Source organism: Periophthalmus magnuspinnatus, chromosome 19 (genome assembly GCF_009829125.3).
Source record: "Periophthalmus magnuspinnatus isolate fPerMag1 chromosome 19, fPerMag1.2.pri, whole genome shotgun sequence".
NCBI lineage: Eukaryota > Metazoa > Chordata > Actinopteri > Gobiiformes > Gobiidae > Periophthalmus > Periophthalmus magnuspinnatus.
In genome coordinates, this window is record NC_047144.1 from 21337202 (window position 1) to 21359450 (window position 22249).

General features: G+C 37.1%; 2 protein-coding genes across 4 annotated transcripts; one reads left to right on the forward strand and one right to left on the reverse strand.

Moving 5' to 3' along the window:
- The first annotated feature begins 12 nt into the window (after positions 1-12).
- Positions 13-9304, forward strand: trim65 (tripartite motif containing 65). 2 transcript variants are annotated; one of them, XM_055229777.1, is made up of 9 exons: positions 42-114; positions 894-979; positions 1602-2031; positions 2500-2595; positions 2987-3217; positions 4339-4507; positions 5212-5301; positions 5689-5906; positions 6480-7264. In XM_055229777.1, the coding sequence occupies exons 3-9, from the start codon at positions 1615-1617 to the stop codon at positions 6798-6800; spliced, it is 1542 nt and encodes a 513-aa protein (XP_055085752.1). In that variant the 5' UTR covers positions 42-114; positions 894-979; positions 1602-1614; the 3' UTR covers positions 6801-7264. The 2 variants fall into 2 exon arrangements, with proteins under 2 accessions (XP_033840413.1, XP_055085752.1); XM_033984522.2 differs by lacking the exon at positions 894-979 and having other exon boundaries at positions 13-114; positions 6480-9304.
- Positions 9305-9379: 75 nt separating this feature from the next.
- wbp2 (WW domain binding protein 2) lies at positions 9380-20926 on the reverse strand. 2 transcript variants are annotated; one of them, XM_033984517.2, is made up of 8 exons: positions 20679-20926; positions 18581-18689; positions 16504-16639; positions 15989-16081; positions 13997-14146; positions 13200-13322; positions 11497-11570; positions 9380-10252 (listed from the first exon to the last, which is right to left on the reverse strand). In XM_033984517.2, exons 1-8 carry the CDS (start codon positions 20735-20737, stop codon positions 10205-10207), a joined length of 792 nt encoding a protein of 263 aa, XP_033840408.1. In that variant the 5' UTR covers positions 20738-20926; the 3' UTR covers positions 9380-10204. The 2 variants fall into 2 exon arrangements, with proteins under 2 accessions (XP_033840408.1, XP_033840409.1); XM_033984518.2 differs by having other exon boundaries at positions 11497-11567; positions 20679-20888.
- Positions 20927-22249: the final 1323 nt, after the last annotated feature.

Below are 22249 nucleotides of genomic sequence, written 5' to 3' on the forward strand. Positions count from 1 at the left end.
GTGCGTGAATGCGTCATTATTTTATTTGTGGTGACGTCACATGAGACGTTAGATTCCGATACCGAAATTCAATCTTCTGTCTGATCTAATGTGCTGCTCTGGCCGGTTCTAATGGTAACTATTGTTTTCTATCTATTTATTTACTGCAAGTCTAAAAATACGAGTATACAAACAAAACGACCACAGTAAAAATCCATTGTAGTGACAGATCTGTGCCTGGCTAACGTGAGCTGACTGAACCTTTGACAGCTATGCTAACAGCTAGCTCTGTCATCGCTTTGTTATTATATTGTGGCTAATGTAATCATCTCTTTGTTACTGCTCTTTTAAGCTTCGATCCTTCTTATCTTCACTATCCATAGGTTTCAGGTTGCTATTACATGATGCCATTTTGAGGACGGTTGACAATTGTACTATTATATTGTTCATTTATTACAATACGTATTTCATTCTGTGATTATTAGATAGGCATATTACTGGGAGACACACCTTTTTACCGTTAACCTTTTTATTGTTAGCATTTTGATGAAACAAATATAACGATACAAAAAATAAAAATAAATTGTTAAATTGATAAAAAATAAATAAATAAAAATATAATAATAATACAGTAATACAATAATTAAAATATGTTGTTACCATACAGTGATATAATAGTATGGCACTTATTGTATTGTTATTTTCAGGGGTAGGTGATATTGACTAAAATATCCCAGTATTCTTTGAGATTATTATCATGACAATGTTAATAATAAATATCCATCAGAAATTTCCCAAAACCTGTCTGTAAATATTTCACCTGGTGGTGAAATATTGCAAAAAATTAATTAAACTGTAATTAACCACAAAAATATCACTAGTTTATGCACTGCAAGTTTCTAATTGTCTTTTAGTATAGTATAGTGCCTCTCAAGCTTTTCACACCAAGTACCACCAGAGAAAAGATTTGGCTTTCCAAGTACAACCAGATCTAAACCAGGTCTATAACAGGACTATTCCGAGTCTAATCTAAGGCTAAACCAGGTCTACTTTACTTATTACCATCTATTTTTAAATTAGATTTTGATAGTAAGAAATAAACCACTCTCTTGCCTTCTGAGGTGCAAAAAGGAATATTGCAACCTCATTTTAAAATTCTTGCACCCTCATTTCATGCAGTTTAAATAATGAAGCTTAATTGAGGAGTATTGTCTTTGCATCCTTTTGAAACTCATATGCACCCTCAGTCAGTTTGACCTGGACCCGCCATTGGAATAGACTTGATACTCAGTACCAATTCTGATACCACAATGATAAAAATGTTTTTCAAATAAATAAAACTCTTTCTTTACACAATAGAATGTGATTTCCAACATTATATCGTAGTACTTTCTTTTATATTGCCATGTGGCCTTATATCTGTGTAATCCCTCAGTCATCCAGATTGGTTCCATAGTAGTCCATGGGTGATATTAGTTTTAGTATCAATTCTTATCTGAGTTTCGACTTTTGAGAACCCTAATAGTGTAATGTGTGAGCTACTGTGTCCCAGCCATTTCCTTTTATTTATCAGTATAGTTTGTTTAAGTCTAGCCTCACCTTTTTCTCCATTCTTCTCTCAGCTTGTTCTTCGAAATGGAGTCCCAGAACCCCAGCATGACCTGCGCCATCTGTCTGGATCATTTTAAAGACCCCTGCACTATTCCGTGTGGACATAACTTCTGCCACTCCTGCATCAAATCTCACTGGGACTCTGCAACTAACTACTACTGCCCCATATGCAAAGAAGAGTACCACAACAAACCCGCCCTGCGCCGAAATGTTGACCTCTGTGAGCTGATAGAGGGGCCCGGCAGCTTGGGAGTGTCCGGTGTGGAGGGACGGGCAGCGGGTGGAGAGGGGAGCAGAGACGTGGAGCTGTGCCATAGACACGGGAAGCCTCTGGTGCTGTTCTGTAACCAGGAGAAGATGTCTGTTTGTTATGAGTGTGCAGTGAAGCAGTGTGATAGCCACGACAAGAGCATGCTGGAGGAGGAGAGGCAGAACCAAGAGGTAATGACAGTGTGACATAGGTTAAATATATAACGTAACTGAATAAGCTTTGTTTTATGCTGATATTATATTACATTATTATTGTGTTTTTTGGGCAAGACACTTCACCGTACCAGTGTGAAAAACATTATATGTGAGTGATTGGTGGTGCACAGAGATTTAGCATGAGCATTAGCCAATATTTAGTCATTCGTTATTCTCCTTAGTCAGAGATGAGTTTTCTGTATCGTTTCTACATAAAAAAAAAACTCCATCTGGCCTCTCAGCTGTTTCCAACTCCCTGTCGATATTTTCAGTACTGATAAATAATATCCTAGTATACAAAAAGCACTGAAATTTGCTCAATTTCTGCTCCCAATTCAAGATGAATTACTGCTTTTCTGTGTGGCCTTGCTTGGCATGAAGAAATAGACTGATATGACATTCGACAAGTGGGGCTAACTATGTACTTCTTTGCTTGTGTCTCAGCTGATTCTCCAGAGAAAAGAGAAAGAAATGGAGAGACTCATCAAAGAAACAGAGAGAAGAATCCACGACCTATCTGAGAACATCAACCAAGCAAACGTAAGATCGTTCATTTTAATATTCGTTAGGGTTGTCAAAAGTATCAAAAATCAGATACTAATTGAAACTAGATACTCATTTGAGCAGGTATCAAAACTAAAGTCACATTCACAGGACAGAAATGAATCTTTCCTTACATTAGAATGATCTTGAGTTGTATCAGAACAAGTATAGGACCACATAGACAGTATATGCCCATGGACCACTATGGAACATACCTGGACCACTAAGGGAGTACACGATGAAAATCATATTCTATTGTCTCAATAAAGAGTGTGTCATTGTGATATTGAAATCGGTCTTGAGTATTGAGTGTATTCCTTAGTATCCTATTAGTCACTTCTGTAGAATCAACCATCACTATACCTCCGTCCTCCCTCTCTGCTCTCAGGTCACCCTTCAGCAAACATGCGAATGGGTCAGTGCCAAGTTCCAGAGTCTTCTGAAGAGCCTGTTGGAGAAGAAGGAGGTTACAGAGCGGTTCCTGGAGGAGCAGAGAGATGGCACCATCACAGAGGCCCAGAGGAGGCTGTCTGAACTGGAGGAGCGTGCCCAAAAGCTCAAAGAAAACAAGGAGCAAGTCAGTACGCTGAGAGAGCTGCCGGATACTGAGCTAATCAAGGTTAGCATTTATTTAACTTTTGGTGCAGGGTATGGCTAAAGCCCAGTACACCCCAGTCCACCATCCACCACCTATTAAGGAAGCAAAGTGACCCACTGTCACCCTGCGTCTTGTCCCGCTGGAACCAAAATCCAAACGCACCAAAGCAGCCAGTCAGCCAAGAATAAATTCTGCACGTTTGCAAGACAAATACTCTCTACATCCAACAAAACTTTTGCAAGGGAAAAAAAAAGTGTTTTATTTTAGAAGAGTTGCTCTATTCCCCTCTGTTCAACGAATTCAAAAACAATGCAGATTTTAGGACTTATGTAATAATAAGAAGACATGGAAGAGCAGACTCCAATTTGACTTGAGTTAGCTTAAAATACACATGATTAGAAGAACAATCAGTAAAAAGAAGGCAATTATTTTAAAAAATTCCAAATAATTGTATTTTTTAATATCTCCACGTGGCCTTATCAGGAAAGGTCAACTTTTTATCCTATTTATGTGATTATGTATGTAAGCTTGTTAAAGCCTGATCTTGTCAGAAGCTTGTCTCAGAAGCTAAGCAGGGCTGGGCCTGTTTAGTACTTGGATGGGAGACGTCTGAGAATACCAGGTGACACAGGGGGCAGCAATCGCAATCATTGTGTCCTTAGGCAAGATATTTCACTCGCATTGCCTAGTATGAATGTGGTGTGTGTGTTGGTGGCGGTTGGAGGGGATGATGGTGCAGATTGGCAGCCTTGCTTCCGTCAGTCTGCCCCAGCGCAGCTGTGGCTATAATAGTATCTCACTACCACAGAGTGTGGAGTGAATGACTAATGCTCAGTGCATTGTGCTGTCTTAAAGGGCACTATATAAATACAGTAGTTAATTAATTAATTAATCATTGTCAATACTACTGTTGCTATGTACGTTTACATTTTTTTGTGAGTTTTATGTAAACTATCCCAAAGCTTCCATGAGTGTAATCTTTCAAACAAGGGTATAAAGTGATATTTGTCACAAAAATATAATCTAATTGTGATTATTATCACTTTTGCAAAATACTACAATATTACACATTCCCAGTCAAATCTACCTGTCATATATAGTACAACACAGTCACACCCCATAATCCCTGTATGTTGTCACAGAAGTCCATGCTGGTGACAGTGCCGGAGTACCAGGACATCTGCACAGAGGTGAGTCCCAACCTTCAAGAGCGTGTGAGTGGAGTCACTGACGTGCTGTCCCGGGTCTCCAAACTGCTGCATGAGGATCTGGAGCGAGCTGTGGGCACTGCACTGGGCCATGACAAGCAAGGTAAGCTACCAGGTTTTTTAAACAGGCACACCCAGAAATGTGTTCACACTAGTGTTGTCACGATACTAAAATTTCAAACTCGATATTGATACTAAGGAATAGACTCAATACTCAATACCAATTCCAATGCCACAATGATAATAAAAAAAAAACCCTCTTTCTTTAGAGAATAGAATGTGATTTTCAACATTAAATAATAGTACTTTTCGTTACCATGTGATTACATTCAGTGATGTGACCTGAATTAAAATGTATTTTGTAATAATACATGGATCTATCAGAGTACTGTATCCTGAAGAGTACTGTTTTATTTTTTTCAAAGCTAAAACTGCATGATGAAGTAATGCTATGTAATTGTTTGATTTTAGAAAAGCAATTAGCAAAAAATGACAAAAGCTGGAGTTTTTGAGGTACCACAATTTCCTCCACAAGTAACAAAATATCATGCTTTTACTTTGCATAAAAACGGCTAACCCTTTAGATCTGTAACATGTTGTGAAATGCTGAATGCATTTAAAATGTGAACTTTGAACAGAATTCTATTATTAAAACATTGCAATCCCAAATTGTGCAGGCAACTTGGAAAAAATAGCACCACACTCCAAGAAATTAATGTATATAATGTCTCCACACATGGAAATCTAAAACTGTGCCTATGTCTGTCTGTGTTTGTGTGTGTCTGTGTGTGTGTCTGTGTGTGTTAGCCTCTCCCCAGGACAAGCGGCCCGTCCTGGCTGTGGTGCCCAGTCCTGCAGCTCCCTTCGCTCCAGGGCTCAGGGAGGAACTCGATAGTCGTGAGTTTACTGTTTAAATGTATTAGTTTACATTTCAAACATGACAAATGTCTATATGAATTTAAATAGAAGAATATGTCCCTGTCCATGGGTTTCAAAATGATTACAAATTATAGCAATTACCAATTTTAAACAAAATATTGTATCTTTTGAATGGTGAAAAGTCCTCAAAATGTTGCCTATAACAGGAAGCTGAATCCATGAATAAGGCTACTGTAGTTGTGTACTAGCATTTAATAATTCTTTGGAAGAACTACAATATTTTGATATTCCAAAAGTACCTATAATGTTTCATCCATTTGTTACTAATACATTCAAATATTCAGAAACCTTAACAGTAGAAACAAGGAGCCACAAGTTATTTCTATCTCCACTTTGTTTTTTCAGAACGCTGCTCCCTGACCTTTGACCCCCGTACAGCTAACAGTCACCTGTCTCTGTCACATGGGAACACCCGGGCGGAGCACCTGACCTCGGGGCCACGGGCAGTCCCAGAGGATGACGTGCGCTTCGACCACACCTGGCAGGTCCTCTGCTGCCAGGGCTTCAGTCAGGGAGTGCACTACTGGGAGCTGACGGTGTCCAAGCCCTGGGCCTTTGTCGGGGTGAGACATGTTATAATCTGTCTTTGTCACTATTTAGTTAGTTATACAATTAACGGCATCAGGTTTAAAGGGAGGGTATATAGCATTTATATTACGAATTTCCTAAACTTGACCTATTCGTGTCCCTAGATACGAGGTAAACATGTTCAAATCAAATATAGGTTTTACTGATAACAATGCTACTCCTAATGCTGATTTATTCTGGCCTTGTCAAAGCCTGATCTCCTGGTCAGTATCTGGATGGAAGACTGTTGGGAATACTAAGTGCCACAGTGGGGGAGTAGTGGCAAAATGGTTGTTGTGTTCTTAGGTAAGACACTTCACCCACATTGTCTCTGAATGTGGTGTGAGTGTTGGTGGTGGTCAGAGGAGGCTGATGCCAAAGATTGACACTCTTGCTTCCGTCAGTCTGCCCCATGAGTCTCTCTTTTGGGTTGCCAGATGCCAGGACTAAACTCAGTTGGGAAGAGAGCACTATAACTGTATACACGGCTCTCATAGATATTTTATTTGTGTTTTTGTTCTTATAATTTTCTCTTAAAATGTAGATACTTACTAAGCTTTTTGCCCCAGGTGACGTACGAGTCCATCCCGCGGAAAGAGAAAGGTAAACGCTGCATGGTGGGTATGAACGACGTGTCCTGGAGCCTGCAGCTGGACGAGAGGCAGCTGAGCGCGTGTCACGGTGGGCGACAGGAGCCGGTGAGTGGGCCCCCTCCTCCGCACTGCCGCATTGGGGTGCACCTGGATTACGACGGAGGTACTCTCACCTTCTACGGGCCAGACCAGAGCCGCCTGCATGCCTTCCACTGCACACCCTTCACACACCCGCTGTACCCCGCCTGCTGGATCGGGGAGGGGGTCAGCGTCAGCCTTTGCCCCCCCAGGACATGAGGGCGGAGCACAGATCAGCAGAAAAGACATGAGAAGACGCTTGGCTTTTTAAACATGGGAATCCGACATGAGTTACAATGAACTGACTTTGGAATATTTTCTTTCATTATTGTTTTATTATCATCATAAATTCCATTCCCTGGGATTCAGAATACACAATTCTCCAATACTTCATTTCACCTTCATTTCACACTAACAGTGTTTCACTGAAAGAAACATATCTGTTTTTAATCATGTTTGGTTTTGGCTCAAGAGGCGAAGGAGGCCATGGCATAAAAACACAGAGCGGTATCATTCTGGATTTGCCAAGCAAATCCTAAATTGGTGTACATTTTTGGACTTGTTCAGTCTATGTGTAATTTCAAAAAACAAGAGCAGTGTGTTTGGGCCAATGTGAACTCAAGAGTCACACTCTGGACTGCAGTAAACAGCCAGTCAGAGAGCACAGGAGGTCTCTGGAGCAGGGCAAGTGCGGTGTGAACATGGCCAACCTTGGGCAGATTTACGCAGTCCACTGTGATCGTAAAAGTGGTTGGATTTGAGCAAGAAAGTGCTCGAATCACATATATATCTAGCCTGCTGAATTTGGGTCGGCAGATGGAAAATGTAGGTGGGCAAATACAGAGCTATATGTGTATTTGTATGAAGTAATAGATGTGAATCGGTGGGCAAGAATTTCCCATCCTTATCTATAGCTACAACTGGCCCTGCTTCACATGATCAACTTTATATTGCCGTTAAGAGGTAACTAAAGTCATGTGCTGCTTGTGAGAGTGCAGACTTCACTGTGGTTGGTTAAATCCACCTGTCACTCACTCAGGACACACTCAATAGAAGTGTTTGGTGGTGCAAATGTGTACGTTTGAGCATAAACAGAGAAGCAGTGAACCACGATGTATCCATATCACAAATGCAAACTGGCACAGAGATGAGATCACAGTCTTCATTTCTATTGTCATACAAACTTGTCAAACCTACTTAATTTTAGGGCTGTAGTTGAATAAAGAAATTCTTGGTCGATTAAAGACATGTCCGACCGATCGATTAGCCGACTAAAAAAGGGGGCAAAATCTCTCAAAACTATTACGTATGTCTTTATCTGACCCAGACTGCATTCTTTTTTTTTTTTCTTTTTTTTCAAAATTTGTTTATTTGGCTTATGCAGAAATTGTACAATGTACATTCACATATCACAAATAGTGAGAAAGTAAAAAAATATTCTGCACAATTTCCTTTTATAACACAATGATACACACACAAAAACATAAACACCACACTAACATTCTCCATCCAAATGACAAAAAGGAAAAAAATGCAGTTACCCGTCCTGACCCCCAGACTGCATTCTTAAGACACCTGCACGGGAGTTCATGCAAAAGCAACTATTTATGCAGAAAAAAGTACAAGAAACGGCGTATTTATATAAAGACTGATTAAACTTGTGAACCTGAGTTTAATCTCTCTTTTTACATAGAAATACCAAAAATACCATACCTTCAGCAAACTTATTTACTAACTTCTGCTTTCTGCTGTTGTCTCATATAAATCCTTATAACTAAATAAAAGGATTAGTCGACTAAAACAGTTTTTGATTGACTATGACATCATCGGCCGATTAATCGACTAAATGAATAAAGAACTACAGCCCTAATTAAATCCATATGAATATTCTGAATTCCAGTCATCCTAACTCATGTGACTGCGTTTTTTTAAGTATGTTGTATTATAGGACTTTCTTTGCACTTATATTTAAAAAAAAAAACTAAAAAAAAACACTCGCATTTGTAGGAGTGATTTCTGGAGTGAAATGTTTCAATGTCCATTAAACTGGTGCTATATCTTTGACAGTTTACCTTCTGTTCCTGCCCACAGCGGATACACTGAGCCCAGGCTAAATGAGTCAAGGAAGCCATTCATTGTGTTTTTGGATGAAGTACTTCATATTTTTACATTCTCAAAACATAACTAAGTGCTCAGATGTGGTAAAAGTACAGTATTCGGTAAAAGGATAAGTAAAAGGGGCAAATACAGGGGCAAAAAATGACTCAAGTAAAAGTATTGGATAAAAAAATCTTAAGTATAAGTATTAACCTAGGCCACCCATTCGAAAATGTAAAAGTATTTCTTATTTTGAAAAATGCTAGAGTTAAATGTAGTGATACTGATAAAGACTTAGAGAATATTGTTCTGCAGAAACTACGAACATGCCAAAAATAAAGTCCTCAGCCTTTTCAACAGGTGTCAAACTATTACAAAATACAGAGCGCTTTGTTGTGAAAGTGTGGCTGAGTTGGTAGCGTTAATTTACAACATCTTCATCTTCAACGTGGTACTGAAAAGGTTTAATAATTGACATCTGACTTATAATGCATTTATTTTGTCACCTCTGCCGTATATGTATTTAATGCATTTTGTCAACGTTATTATTTGCAAATATGGCAGAAAACCTTGCACAAATTGTAAGAAATACTTTTTTGGGACATTAAAATGATGTACATACTTTCTTTTGGCTTCTGGACTAAGATTTTATATATTTTATAATTTAGTTCATTGCACAAAAGGACCAAAAAGACAAAAAGTGAAGTTAGGCTGTTTATTAAAATCCTTTGCACGTATACGGTACATTACAGTAGTTGATAATCATGCTAATTATTTATTTTATAGACATTTTTAAATAAATTAAAAATACATACAGTTATTATTATTTTACATAGAGCCGTAACAGAGCGATTCCAATGCATAGCAAATGCGAAGAATTAGCTGTAGATTGAGATTTCAGAATAAAACAGAAAGAAAATTGGGTGTGAGAAAGTAAATTTAAGTCAGTGTGTGATTTCTAGAAGATTCTAACAGATGCAAAAGCTGAAATAATGTTTACTTTACAAAGCTAATCCAAGCTAGCATCATTCCCGCCGTTTCAATCTTTACTAGGGCAAAATACTCTCAACTAATCTTATAAACGTTTCTTTACAAAATTGTACTTTTAAATTCTCCAAAATATAGCATATCTTCAAGTGCGTAGGCTATACACAAATAATACAAAAATAAAATACTGCTTTTAGCCTGTGTTAGCGTAACCAAGTTCAGAAAATTAGCAGTTTCCGAGCAGAGCTAAAGCTAGCGTTCGATCTAGAGTCCATCCACGCCACACTATTGAGTTGTTAGTTACTTTGGCTAACAATGCTTCGTTTTTTACCAAAGTTCACATTTTTTTTAAGTAGTGGTTGTAAGGAAGCAAGAATAGCGTTACATTTGGTTAAGTTAAATGGGACTGAAATTAAACTAGTAAAGAACAAAAAATGACAAAAAAAAAATACTGGTTTGGTGTGGTTATAAATGATAAATGAAAAAAAAACAAACATTAGGAATGCTTCAATCGAGAACAGATGATGGGAAGAGCAAATCTACTGGTTCTTCTTGTCCTCTGGAGGAGAATACGGAGGTGGTTTGTCCTAGGAGACAGAATACGGCACATTTATTTATAATTCTGATGAAATCTACCAAACTAGTTTCTTTATCGAATAATTAGCAAGCATAGGAAAATTACACAGAAAAAAAAACCCATTTCACTGCCCACTGCTGTGTTCAAATCTAAAGTGAATGTGACAGACGACATGATCAGTTATGAATCATCAAACTGTTACATGATTCACACAAATATAAATGAGTAAAGTGATATATAGTATAGTATATATAGTAAGTGACAGCATGTAATTTTCTGAAGGTGGAAAGTCAACTGCATGATTCCTCGGAAATAGTTAAAACCATATGTAGGAACATTCTTGATAGAGATAGATCCATTTTATGCCATATGGTGGAATATTACAGCCAAAAGAACAGCACTTCCATTAGCCCTGCAGTCGTTTTGTTGTTTAACTGGTCACTGGAGTCTTATTCAGTCAAAATTTGTAGTGGACTAACTGTTTTATTTGAATTATAAGGATTTATATTGGACAACAGCAGAAAGGAAAACTGAGCGAGCTGAAGATTTAGTATTTATATGTAAAAGGCAGATTAAACCCATGAAATTTAATCAGTCTTTATATCATGTGTCAAACTCAAGGCCCACGGGCTAAATGGGGACCTCCACATCACTTTATGTGGCCCTCGACAGCGTAAATTAAAAGGTAAAATGTTGTTTTAACAGGAGATAAGCAGTTACACAGCCATATTTTTCTTTCCAAATGCATATGCAATATTTGTAACTTGAATAAATAATAAATACAGAAACAGTTAATTAAAAAGTAGTAGTTTAAAAAGTAGTTACATTTATTTTATGTCTGGCCCTTTGACGGCTGCCATTTTGCTGATGTGGCCCTCAGTAAAAATGTGTTTGACACCGCTGCTTTATATAAATACATTGTTTCCTAGTACTTTTTCTGCATAAATAATTGTTTTTGCATGAACTCCCGTGCAGGTGTAATCTTGTGAGTGCAGTTAGGGTCAGATATGTAAAGATAAATAATAGAGCTTCCGCCACGCCCTCTTTTTAGTCGACTAATCGATCATTTCTTTAGTCCACCAAGAATTTAGTCAACAGCTGCACTAATTTCCATGGAAACAAGCAGGAGTTACATGCTGTGTCTTTAATACATGTGTTTATATGTTTTCTCGATAGTTTGGTGGCATAATGGTAAATGTAAATAACAGTTTGTGCAGACACATTCAGTCCTTCAGTGAGTAGGAGAAACCTTACCTCTGGCAGGTACACATGCGTGGGGGGCAGTGTATAGGTGGCACTGGCTGCGGCCTCTGCAGCTTTGGCCTCTGCTGGGAAACACAAGGGACCAGTCAGTAATTACACTCAATGCACTTCAGAGATATGGATGACAAGACAATGCTGTTGGCTCAAGGTGGGATGAGTGTTTTTTTTTCTTTTTATTTATTACAATTGTTAAATGATAATAATCAGATGAGACCAACAGATCCAAGTATAACACAAAAAGTCAAAAGCCTCTAAAATTATCCAGAAAAGTTATTCTTCTTCTGATAGATTTCACTTTAAGTTTCTTTTATGAGGTCAAGCTTATTAGAATTTCTTCATCCATTTCAACATTTCAAACCAATAAATTACCTCCATCCAGTTATACTTGCCAATATGGGCAGATTGTTTTGCTAGTCACATGTTCCTGGTTTTGCCCTGGTTTATTCTTGCATAGTCTAAAAAATGTGAGCTGTTTAATCATATCAAAGTTGAGTTCCTTAATGGTGGAGCATCAAAAGCCAAATTAAGAGTTTGTCTGTTTTCACCTACAGGTTAAACCTGCCCTCTTCCCTAAACTAATTTGGACTTATTAAAAAAAAAAAGATCAGAATCAGGGTCATACATGTAGGGTTCAAAAATATGTACTCATTTTTCAACTATTTACCAAATTTCAGTTTTTTTATAAGGAGGTCAGTGGTCCCATTTCTACTACTAAGGGGTTTAGATACAGTTTTAAAATGAATAAATGTAAAAAAAAAAAAAAAAAAAAAAAATGTTAGGTATAATTTAATACTAAATACAAGGCATAAAGGCATAATGTGTCTCCTTTATATAAAAGCCCATGACGAGCCCTGTCTACTCCTAAAATGTGAAAACAATTCTTTTTCTACATATTGCTCTATAGGGATGGACTGATACGGATGTCTTTGAGTCAATACCGATATCCAACATTTGCCAGTTGCTGTGGCCGATAACCGATATTTGCCGATATGATAGTTAACTTTTAAAATCCATAGCAAGGCCCACAAATGTATCTTAAGTTGAAGTGAAGATGACAAATTTATTTTCACATTTTTAAAAGTAAGAAAATCTATTCATCTGGGATATAAAATAATTTGTTACATGTTTGTCTAAATGTACAGCCACATAAACCGCTTCTATTTACATTGTTCCTCATGACATGAGTCAGTTCAACAGGAAAAATCTGAGTCACTGAGGACAATCTGCGAATGACACATGGGCACACAGAGAATAAGTGCCAAAAGAATACAGGTATTGAATATTGGCCTTAAATATTGTACTGGGCAATACCAATATCAACAAATCAGTACTAATACCGGCCGATATGGATAATGGGAACCGATATATTACTCATCCCCAATAGAAACTGTCATAGAATAGTAGTATAAAATAAACACAAAACAAAACATCACTGAATCACTGCCCTGAGAACTGCTTCTTATCTTTCCTTTATTGTGTTGGATGATGAAGCCACTCCTGTCTATTAGATCAGGACCTCCGCGCTGGGGCAGAGGGGGCAGAGGGAGCAGAGGGAGCAGAGGGAGCAGAGGGAGCAGAGGGAGCAGAGGGAGCAGAGGGAGCAGAGGGGGCAGAGGGGGCAGAGGGGGCAGAGGGGGCAGAGGGGGCAGAGGGGGCAGAGGGGGCAGAGGGGGCAGAGGGGGCAGAGGACTGACCTGCGGCAGACATGGGCATGTCTGGGTTGTGGGGCGGCTGCTGACCCAGAGGAGCAGAGTATGGAGGGGGGGGCATGTAGCCAGCAGCTTGATCGAACACCGGTGGGCTGGGGTAGAAGCCTCCTACATCACAAACATGAGTTTAATGTGAAATCAAAGCATTAGATCATTAGAGACAGAGCGATGCGGCTTTGTCATGGCCAACGCTATGGATGTGTAGGGATAATAATTTACAACAGAATAACAACAAAAATCATTCACTTCTTTTTAAAAAGTGTTGTCATTTATTTATGTATTTTGTCAAAGAATCACTATTGTGTAATTTAGTTTAATTTTGGTCCTTGTTAACTTTACGGTTGCTAGGGAGCCAGGATGTAAAACGGCCTATGCTAATTTCTGTTTAGATAATAATTTACAACATAATAACTCACCAACAATAAAAATCACTTAAGGGTGAGTGATATAGCACAACATTGGAGCCATATCACAATTCATAAACTTTGTATTTTTCTATTGTCTTTTAAGGTAAATGAAGTCATCTTCTTTGAAAATTCACACTCCACTGTGATCTTTCTGCGGGTTTTTTTTTTCTTCTTTTCTTTCAGTATTGAGTTTGGCTGTTTCACATAGCTGATAGACTCGTTATTCTAACTATGCAGATCTTCAAAACAATCATTTGGATGTCATCGTGTCCACAGTACATCGCTCAAGTCTAATCCAAATTCTTTTAATAGCAATATTTATTTACATTTATTTGTCTCCTTTACTTTTATTGTTTTGTATGATTGAATACTTACCAGCTTGAGGGGTGTTGGGGTAGGCATAGCCCGGAGGTGCTCCTGCTGCAGCGTACATGCCATTGGTCGGAGGTGGGGGGTACACATACGCCCCGTTAGCCATGTAGGGACAGCCACCGAAGTCCGCGGTCACAGGCTGACCTCTAGCGGCTAAGAGAACAACAACATAGACGTCAGCATTTTATTCACAAATATACAACCATGATTATAATCAGTGCATATGACAGGTTTCACGTTTTTCAGTTTTTTCATTAGTTAAGTGGCAATTTGTGGGGGAAAAAAAGAGAAGAAAAGTACCAAAATACTGGAAGTAGTTACATATAACGTTACAGAAACAGAAAATTAAAAGAAACACATTTTTAGACCAATAATATATGAATAAGGAACTAGACGCAGGGGTGTCCAAACTTTTTTCTACAAGTGCCACATACCAAAACACAGTTGAAGCAGAGACTGAGGGCCAGAGGGTCATAGGCTGGTTGTCAATATAGTGAATAATTCAAATACGTGTATTTATAATAAATGGTAAACTGTCACATTTTTATATAGTGGTTTTCCACCTTCAAGGCACTAAAAGTAGTTTTAATTAATAAAAATAAATTAATAACTGGTCAGAATAAGCCACCAGGCCTTTATTCAGGCTCCTCAACAGGACACACTAAATACTTGATATTGGCTTAATGACTTTATCAAAGAAGACTTTCAAGTAAAAAGTACTGCTTAAAGTAACATGGGCCAAATCAGCTGGAAGCCTGAGGGCCGCATTTGGTCTCCAGGCATGAACTAGAGAGACTGTCACTATGGTAACCTATGATAAAGAATGTCCCATGATGTTGTGAGTGTACAAGTCTACAAGAGTTAAAGAACTTACACACTTTATTTATATGTTGATATAACATATATGACATAAATTAAAAAACATAAACATAAACATAAATTATCAATGGTTTTGTCAGTATTGACACAACCATAATTAAATTTTTCATACAATATAGACCAGTGGAGTAGTTTAGGTGAGTATTCATTTTCATAATTCTTGTTCCATCCACCAGATGGCCGCCGCATTTGCCACGGCAACAGAGCCCACGTTATATGTAGGCCTTATAATATATCATCCATCACCATCATCATCATATACATCATTTGTTTAAACATTGATAATAGAAGTGCTGTTATTTAGTTTTATTAGTCTAATCATAACCATTGTGCGATTTAGACAAGTTCTGTCCCTTTTACCATAATGGTTGCTAGGTAAGAGTTATGGAATTACCTCAATGTGTCAATGTTCTATGAATCTGCTGTCAATGTTCAACCAGGAAGTAAAATTAAAAACTTAAAAAAAATAGGAAAGATTTATTTTTATATATATAATGATGTAAACTATGTTTTAGCAGTGAAGAAGTACTCAATTTTGTTACTTAATTAAAAGTACAGGTATCGGAGCAATTTCATGCAGATTTTGAGGCCTTCAAATGTAGTGATTTTGATAAAGATTTATGCTGAATTGAGAAACAACTGAATTGATAATTTTTCTGTATTTTTGTTTGCTCAAACTACATGTTAAAAATAAATGTAGTAGAGTAGGAAGTACAGATACCTGCTCTCAAATGTAGTGAAGTAAAAGTTAAAAAAAAGTATCCACCTTAAAATTTACTAAAGTAAAGTACAGATACCTAAAGTTTGTACAGTACTGTACTACTTTTACTTTGGTTTACTGTGTTTTAGGGAAATGAGTAGTCTGACCTGTCATGTGCACTTTAAAATGAATAATAATAAAAAAAAGAAAATCATTAACATCCGGTCTAGATCAGCAACTGGATAAGAGTCTGAAAGGTCAATTTGCTTTCTTTGCAGCTTTAGTGGTGTACATTTTAATATTTAATGAGGTCTTAAAACTGTGGTACTTTGGGTGTTTTAAAGCAGTCATCATTCACAAAAATATAATTTCAGTCAAAACTGTATCTAAGACTGTTTTAGTCTAGTTAGTATTACCTTGAGCAGCCACCTGCAGCATGTACTGTCCAAACTCTATGGCCCCTCCAGCCAGAAATATCATCTTGAACGTAGCACTGCCCTCCCATCCACCTGAAAACACAACAGAATAGTTTATGTACATGTAAACTGTACAACTGATACTTTGCAGTGACATCATATGTGTGTGTGATGGGGGTACTGCATGTATGTCTATGGTGGAATGTTCAGCAATTACCATGGTGATATGTACAGATCAGCAAATATAGCAAGTGTTTTTATTGTCTGAAAACTCTAGAAAAAATCTAAGTTGAGCTAGCTAGCATGTGACTGTAATGTTATTTCTATAAAGTTCAGATTAAAGTCTAATTTAAGAAAAAGATCTTAAGACAGAGCAGTGCCTCAGTTAGCATCACCACTTTTAAGCCACCAAAAAAAAAAAGTATGGATTTTGGAGTCAATCCTAAATAATGATAGCATTGGACATATGTGCGGTTAGGCTTGGTACATGTTCTGTTGTGAGTACATGGTCTCACCTCCGGGCTCGGCGCTGATGGTGCCTTTAATGTAATTGGCTCCCAGGACGGGCTGTTTAATCTCACAGCCCTTCATCAGGTAGAAGGGCATCATGAAGGAGCGCAGTGCATCTTTGCCTTTAGCCACGAAGATCACCTGTAACACGAAAGAGTACAACCAAAAAGGAGAAGGATGTGTAAGCACAACTGGGCGTTTTCACCAATCTTACTGTAAAGCTTTGTCGAGTGCTGGGAATTACCAGCTCCCTCATGATTTGATACACTGGCTGATGATGATACTGGTATGTCAAAAGTATCGAAAATCAGATCAAAAACTAGTACCGAAACTAAATACTCATTTGAGCAAGTGTTGATACTAAAAACAGTCACATTCACAGGACAGAAATGAACCTTTCCTTAATAGCTTTAGAATGATGATGAACAAATATAGACCAGTATACGCCCATGACCTACCTGGACGGATGAGGCATTACAAAGATATAAGGCCACATGGTAATATAACAGAATGTACTACAATTTACAGCTAAAAATCACATTCTGTTGTCTAAATAAAGACTGTTTTTACTATCATTGTGGTATTGAATCAGTATTGAGCATCCGGTTTACACCTTAGTATTGAAATGTATCTTGGTTTGAAAAAATATAGTCATTTCAATAATATGTAAATAGGTCGACAATATTATGCAATCAAGTTTTCCTTTCAACTGAATCAAAAGCAACAGAAATGAACAAAACTAAGGAAAAACCCACATGTACCAGGCTACACTGATGTTGCCCCAATGGACTAAACCAGTCTACTTTTATAATCTCTCCAGCAGGAAGGACCTCCCCAGGTAAGTACAAATCTTCACACAGGTGAGGTTTTAACTTTAGCAGCATGCTAAACCAAACGTCAATATTTACACGGGACTAAGACCCTTTAACAAAGTGCTTAAAACTATAAACCCTGAAATGCTTAAAGCAAAATACACAAATACATTGAAACAAAAGAAACTTAAACTGGCTCTCCTCTCCATATGGTCCCTCCCCTCTGTGTTTTATCTGGACCATGTGGAGACTCAGGTAAGTGTGGAAGCATTAAATGAACTGCATTAACTAAAACGAATAGCTTTAACCAAATAGAGTATTTTAATATAAGTGACTTATGTGCATATGTGGTATTTTAATTAAAGGTGTAGTATAACGAAACAAAGACTAAACAAAACAAACCTTTGAGAGTTATGTCTAGCTGTTTAGTTGAGAGTTATGGAAAAATTATGGTAAATTAACAAATGTGTAAATTAAACCACCATATTTCATAAAAAAGTATTTCAAGATAGGAGTATAAATTCACTAAATAAATGTAACTGGAAGGAAAAATTAAAAGACTGGTAATTCTTTAAGTTATAAATGAAATCATAATTATTCATTTTTTAAGCGATAAAATATTTTGTGTAAAGAAATCTGGTGCATTGTGCAAAAAACCCCCCAAAAAACCTTGCGCAAACATGTCTTCTGAAATGTGTGTAACGAATCACATTCATCTTGTGTATAATTGTTTTGCACTGGGCATCGTAAATGTACTTCCAATTTGATTAACTGTGCAGCCATAATGTGAATATATTCTGTGATTGATGTCCAAATTTGAAATAATTAAAACTTAAAAGAGACCTGCGCTCTTAGTTTTTAAAAAGATACTACAATCACAAATGAACCTGGCTTGCCAGTGCTGTTATCTCCAGATAGAGGACGAATGCAAGTTTTTCTCATTGCCATGTGAAAAGCCCAGAACCTCCATAATTCACTCAGGTCCTATTTATGGAATTTAAAATCTTACATACAGTTCATTAAATTTTCATGACAAAAATAACAGAAAAACACACAAAACCACCCTATTCCTGTAATCACCATTGACAACAATAACTTAATTAATGGACATTCAAGAACCCTCTTTCTTCTCCACATTTTCCAGGATTTACTTTCTCCCTCTCATAATGACTCAGATTAACAGTGTGGTTTGTATGTCCTGTTGACAATGATACCCCAGGCTTTACGCTCTGCACGCTAGACTCTCTGAATAAAGCATGAGGCGACTCACCCTGTACGGGGTCAGGTAGATGCTGCCTTTTTTACTCTTTTTGAAGGCTTCGGGCAAATTGTCGGCGTCAGAAAAGGCCAGCTCCACGTTGTCATGGTTCATCAACACACTGGAACAGACAAAATAAAAAGGTTATGGTTATTATAAAGTTATTATGAATGCAGAAATTGAGGCAAACATATTCAACATAATTACTGTAATCAAAATTGCACGATTATTTAATTGTGTGCTATTTCAATAAATTTATTCTTCTCTGTAGTGATTTGGATCTTGTGTAAAAACTTCCATCCATAATAATTTTCAGGCTCAGAGAATCAACAATGGTAAAGAAAAAAAAGAAAGAAAGAAAAGGAAAAACTGAAAAAAAGGCTGAATTTTAAGATTTAGATAAAAATAACCCACAAACAGCAATGATATCATCTACAAATATATCCAGAAGTAAAATTTTGTAAATAGTTGCCATGCCTTTTTACAAAAAAATATTGTAGAATTGGCATAGGCATATTATCTATATCTCTCTATATCTCTCTATATCTCTCTCTATCTCTCTCTATCTCTCTCTATCTCTCTCTCTCTCTCTATCTCTCTCTCTCTCTCTCTATCTCTCTCTCTCTCTCTCTCTCTCTCTCTCTCTCTCTCTCTCTCTCTCTCTCTCTCTCTCTCTCTCTCTCTCTCTCTCTCTCTCTCTCTCTCTCTCTCTCTCTCTCTCTCTCTCTCTCTCTCTCTCTCTCTCTCTCTCTCTCTCTCTCTCTCTCTCTCTCTCTCTCTCTCTCTCTCTCTCTCTCTCTCTCTCTCTCTCTCTCTATATATATATATATATATATATATATATATATATATATATATTTTAATCTTTAAAAGGCCTAAGTACAATATTTGGAGTACAGTATAAATGTTAGATACTGGAAAAATCCAAATTATTATAATTTTTTTTTAATCAATAACTTAAACTAATATAAAATGCATGAAAAATATGTTAAAATACATGACAAATGACAATGTAGACTGTTAATCTGTTAATGATTTCCCCCCCCCTTTTTCCCCTCTTACCAGACCTATTTTAATACAACAATTCTTATTACTGCTTTTATTTTTTACTATGCAATATACTGTTTAAGATTTGTATTTTGAACATGCGTAGAAAAAACAAAACAAAAAACAATAACTAAAATTGCTGTTACATTTTAACTATGGGTGTAACTTATTGTAATTGTAGTAACTTTTGTTCTAACTATCCTTTCATAACAATCACATTTTTGGTGTAAACGGTTAGACCAGAGAAGAGTTACAACTTTCCTAAATTAAGCCACAGGATGACATCATACTTGTGCAACTGCCCCCTTTTCACATGCTGACAGTAAACACCAGTAACAGGATTAAATGTAGTGACAGTCGCTGATGACTTTGGCAATTGCAATCCAGTGGGCTCTAGAAGGTTCTGGTAGCAATTCTCTGTTTCACTAGACTGAGGTCATTTAATAAAGCAGAATGTTAATGAGAAAGTGCTACTCAATAATGCATGTAAAGAATACCACAAATCTGTAACTAACTTATGCGCTTCAAGTTGTTAGTGTGGCAATCTGATGTTTTAAATTTAAACATGTTCAATTAAATTTGTTTGGTGCACATATTGTTGTGACATACACAACTTGTTTACATGATTTATTGGCAAATCAGTTCAAATTGTATTGATAAATTTGGCATGGCATTTGGCATTATAGATGAAGAGATTACATTTAGAAAAGATTTCAAGTGCAGTTGTGTAAATATGATGTAACAATAAATAACTGCAATCTGGACAAAAAAGACTACAATAAACTTGTGTTCACATCTTTTTGAGTGACATAATTTAATACTCTAGACAATATGGTTAGAAGTGACAAATTAACAAGGCACAATCCATCCTCTAAAAAAATGTATTAAATGTTTATTAGCAATCAATAACTAACAGATAGAATAGATTAAATAGTTATCTCTGTAGATGATACGATGATGACTAGTATTATTTTTTTCAATTTGTGTTTGTTTCTTGCATGTCGTAGTTTAAAAAGCCCCAAACATGGCTAACGTTGGTAGTAGTGAATCAAGCTAACGGTACCTTTCGCTGTTGTTGATGATGACTCCTCCAGATTCCGAGTGGTTCTGGTTTAAAGTCATATCGACCTGCCCTTCACCGCCTTAAAACCAGTCCAAATGCAGATGATTTAACTATTTTTCGCCGTTAGAAAAGGTACGATCAGCACGAACGCAGCCTGTGACAGATTGGGTAGCGATGCGATCCTTGTTATGTTTACGCTGTGAATGAAGTGCACCTGCTCTTCCGCATCACGTACACGCCCCCAACGTTACGTAATGACGCTCGGGACAAATCATCACTCGCGGAGATTTCTTACGTGACATGGGAAACGGTCTCTGGATACAACGGATGGACAGTGTCGGTAAAATTGTTCTACTTAATCAGGATAACAAATAAATAATAATGTCCATCACATTGATATGACTTTTAGTTCTGCTTTAGTGCCGTTTTACAGTATATGATGTAAATTATAACTCTAAATTTAATCTAAATTGGTCATTTTCTTGAATTGTATCCTTCCGCAGAAAGTAAGGAATCGTAGAATGTAGTCCCAAATTTGTATGTGTACTTATTTATCTCACAAGTATTAAAGTTATTATCTTCACACAACGACAACAAAACATTTTATAAGCCTACTCATTGTAAATTTGTTGTCATGCACCTCCACAAATTGCAATTATAAACTTTCTAGTTAATCTCCTCTTAGATCCTATAATAAATCTCTATTAACAGAAAGGCACTTGAGGATAAGTTTGATTAAAGCAGACCTATTTTGCAAAATTGACTTTTCAGAGCCTTTAACCATGTTTTAGTTGTGTTAATGTGTTGTTTAAATCCATTTTGTATTTTTTTTCTTGAGTTTTCAGACTTTTTTGGCAGGGTTGGCTAATATGTGCGTTGCGTCACCTGGTAACTGCCTGTGCCACCATTCACAAACATGCAGAAGACCCACTGCATGATGTCACTGCATAGTATCAATAAAAGTGTTTGTCCTCCCTGGCCAGCTGCAGCATCCGACGAGTGCTTTTCAGAGACTCATCTGTGACCTGGTTGGCCTTCATGGTCATCTGCTCCACCGTCATGTTTTCCATGTTGATTTTTGGAGGCTCCACCCGTAGTTTCAAGCTCTATGTTTTGTGGCCTGGGTGATCAGCTGGTCCTCCTAGTTTAATCGTGACCTTATGATACAGTACACCCTTATGTGAATGATGCAAAGTAATGCAAATGCCATGTTTTGGTTGGCAGTCCTTCTTCCACATATTTGTTTGCCTTGTCCAAATACAGCAGACCTATTTTTCCACATGTGACCACAGAGACACAGCACAGGCCAATTTATAAAAGATATTATTCCTGTTTCTTGACACTAACATTTGCTTTTATCATGTTGTACACAGGTTACAAATATTTCTTTTTCAACTGATTCAACTGAAACATATATAGGCAACCATGAAACCTTGTCAACTTTGTCAACCTTATGGGGTAATATGGCAACCTACTATTGCTATTAGTATATGAAGTAGTACTAAACTGGATCAAGGTTCTTATATTTTTAACTGTACTTTCTTTTTAATAGGGCCAGAATGTTGGAAGTG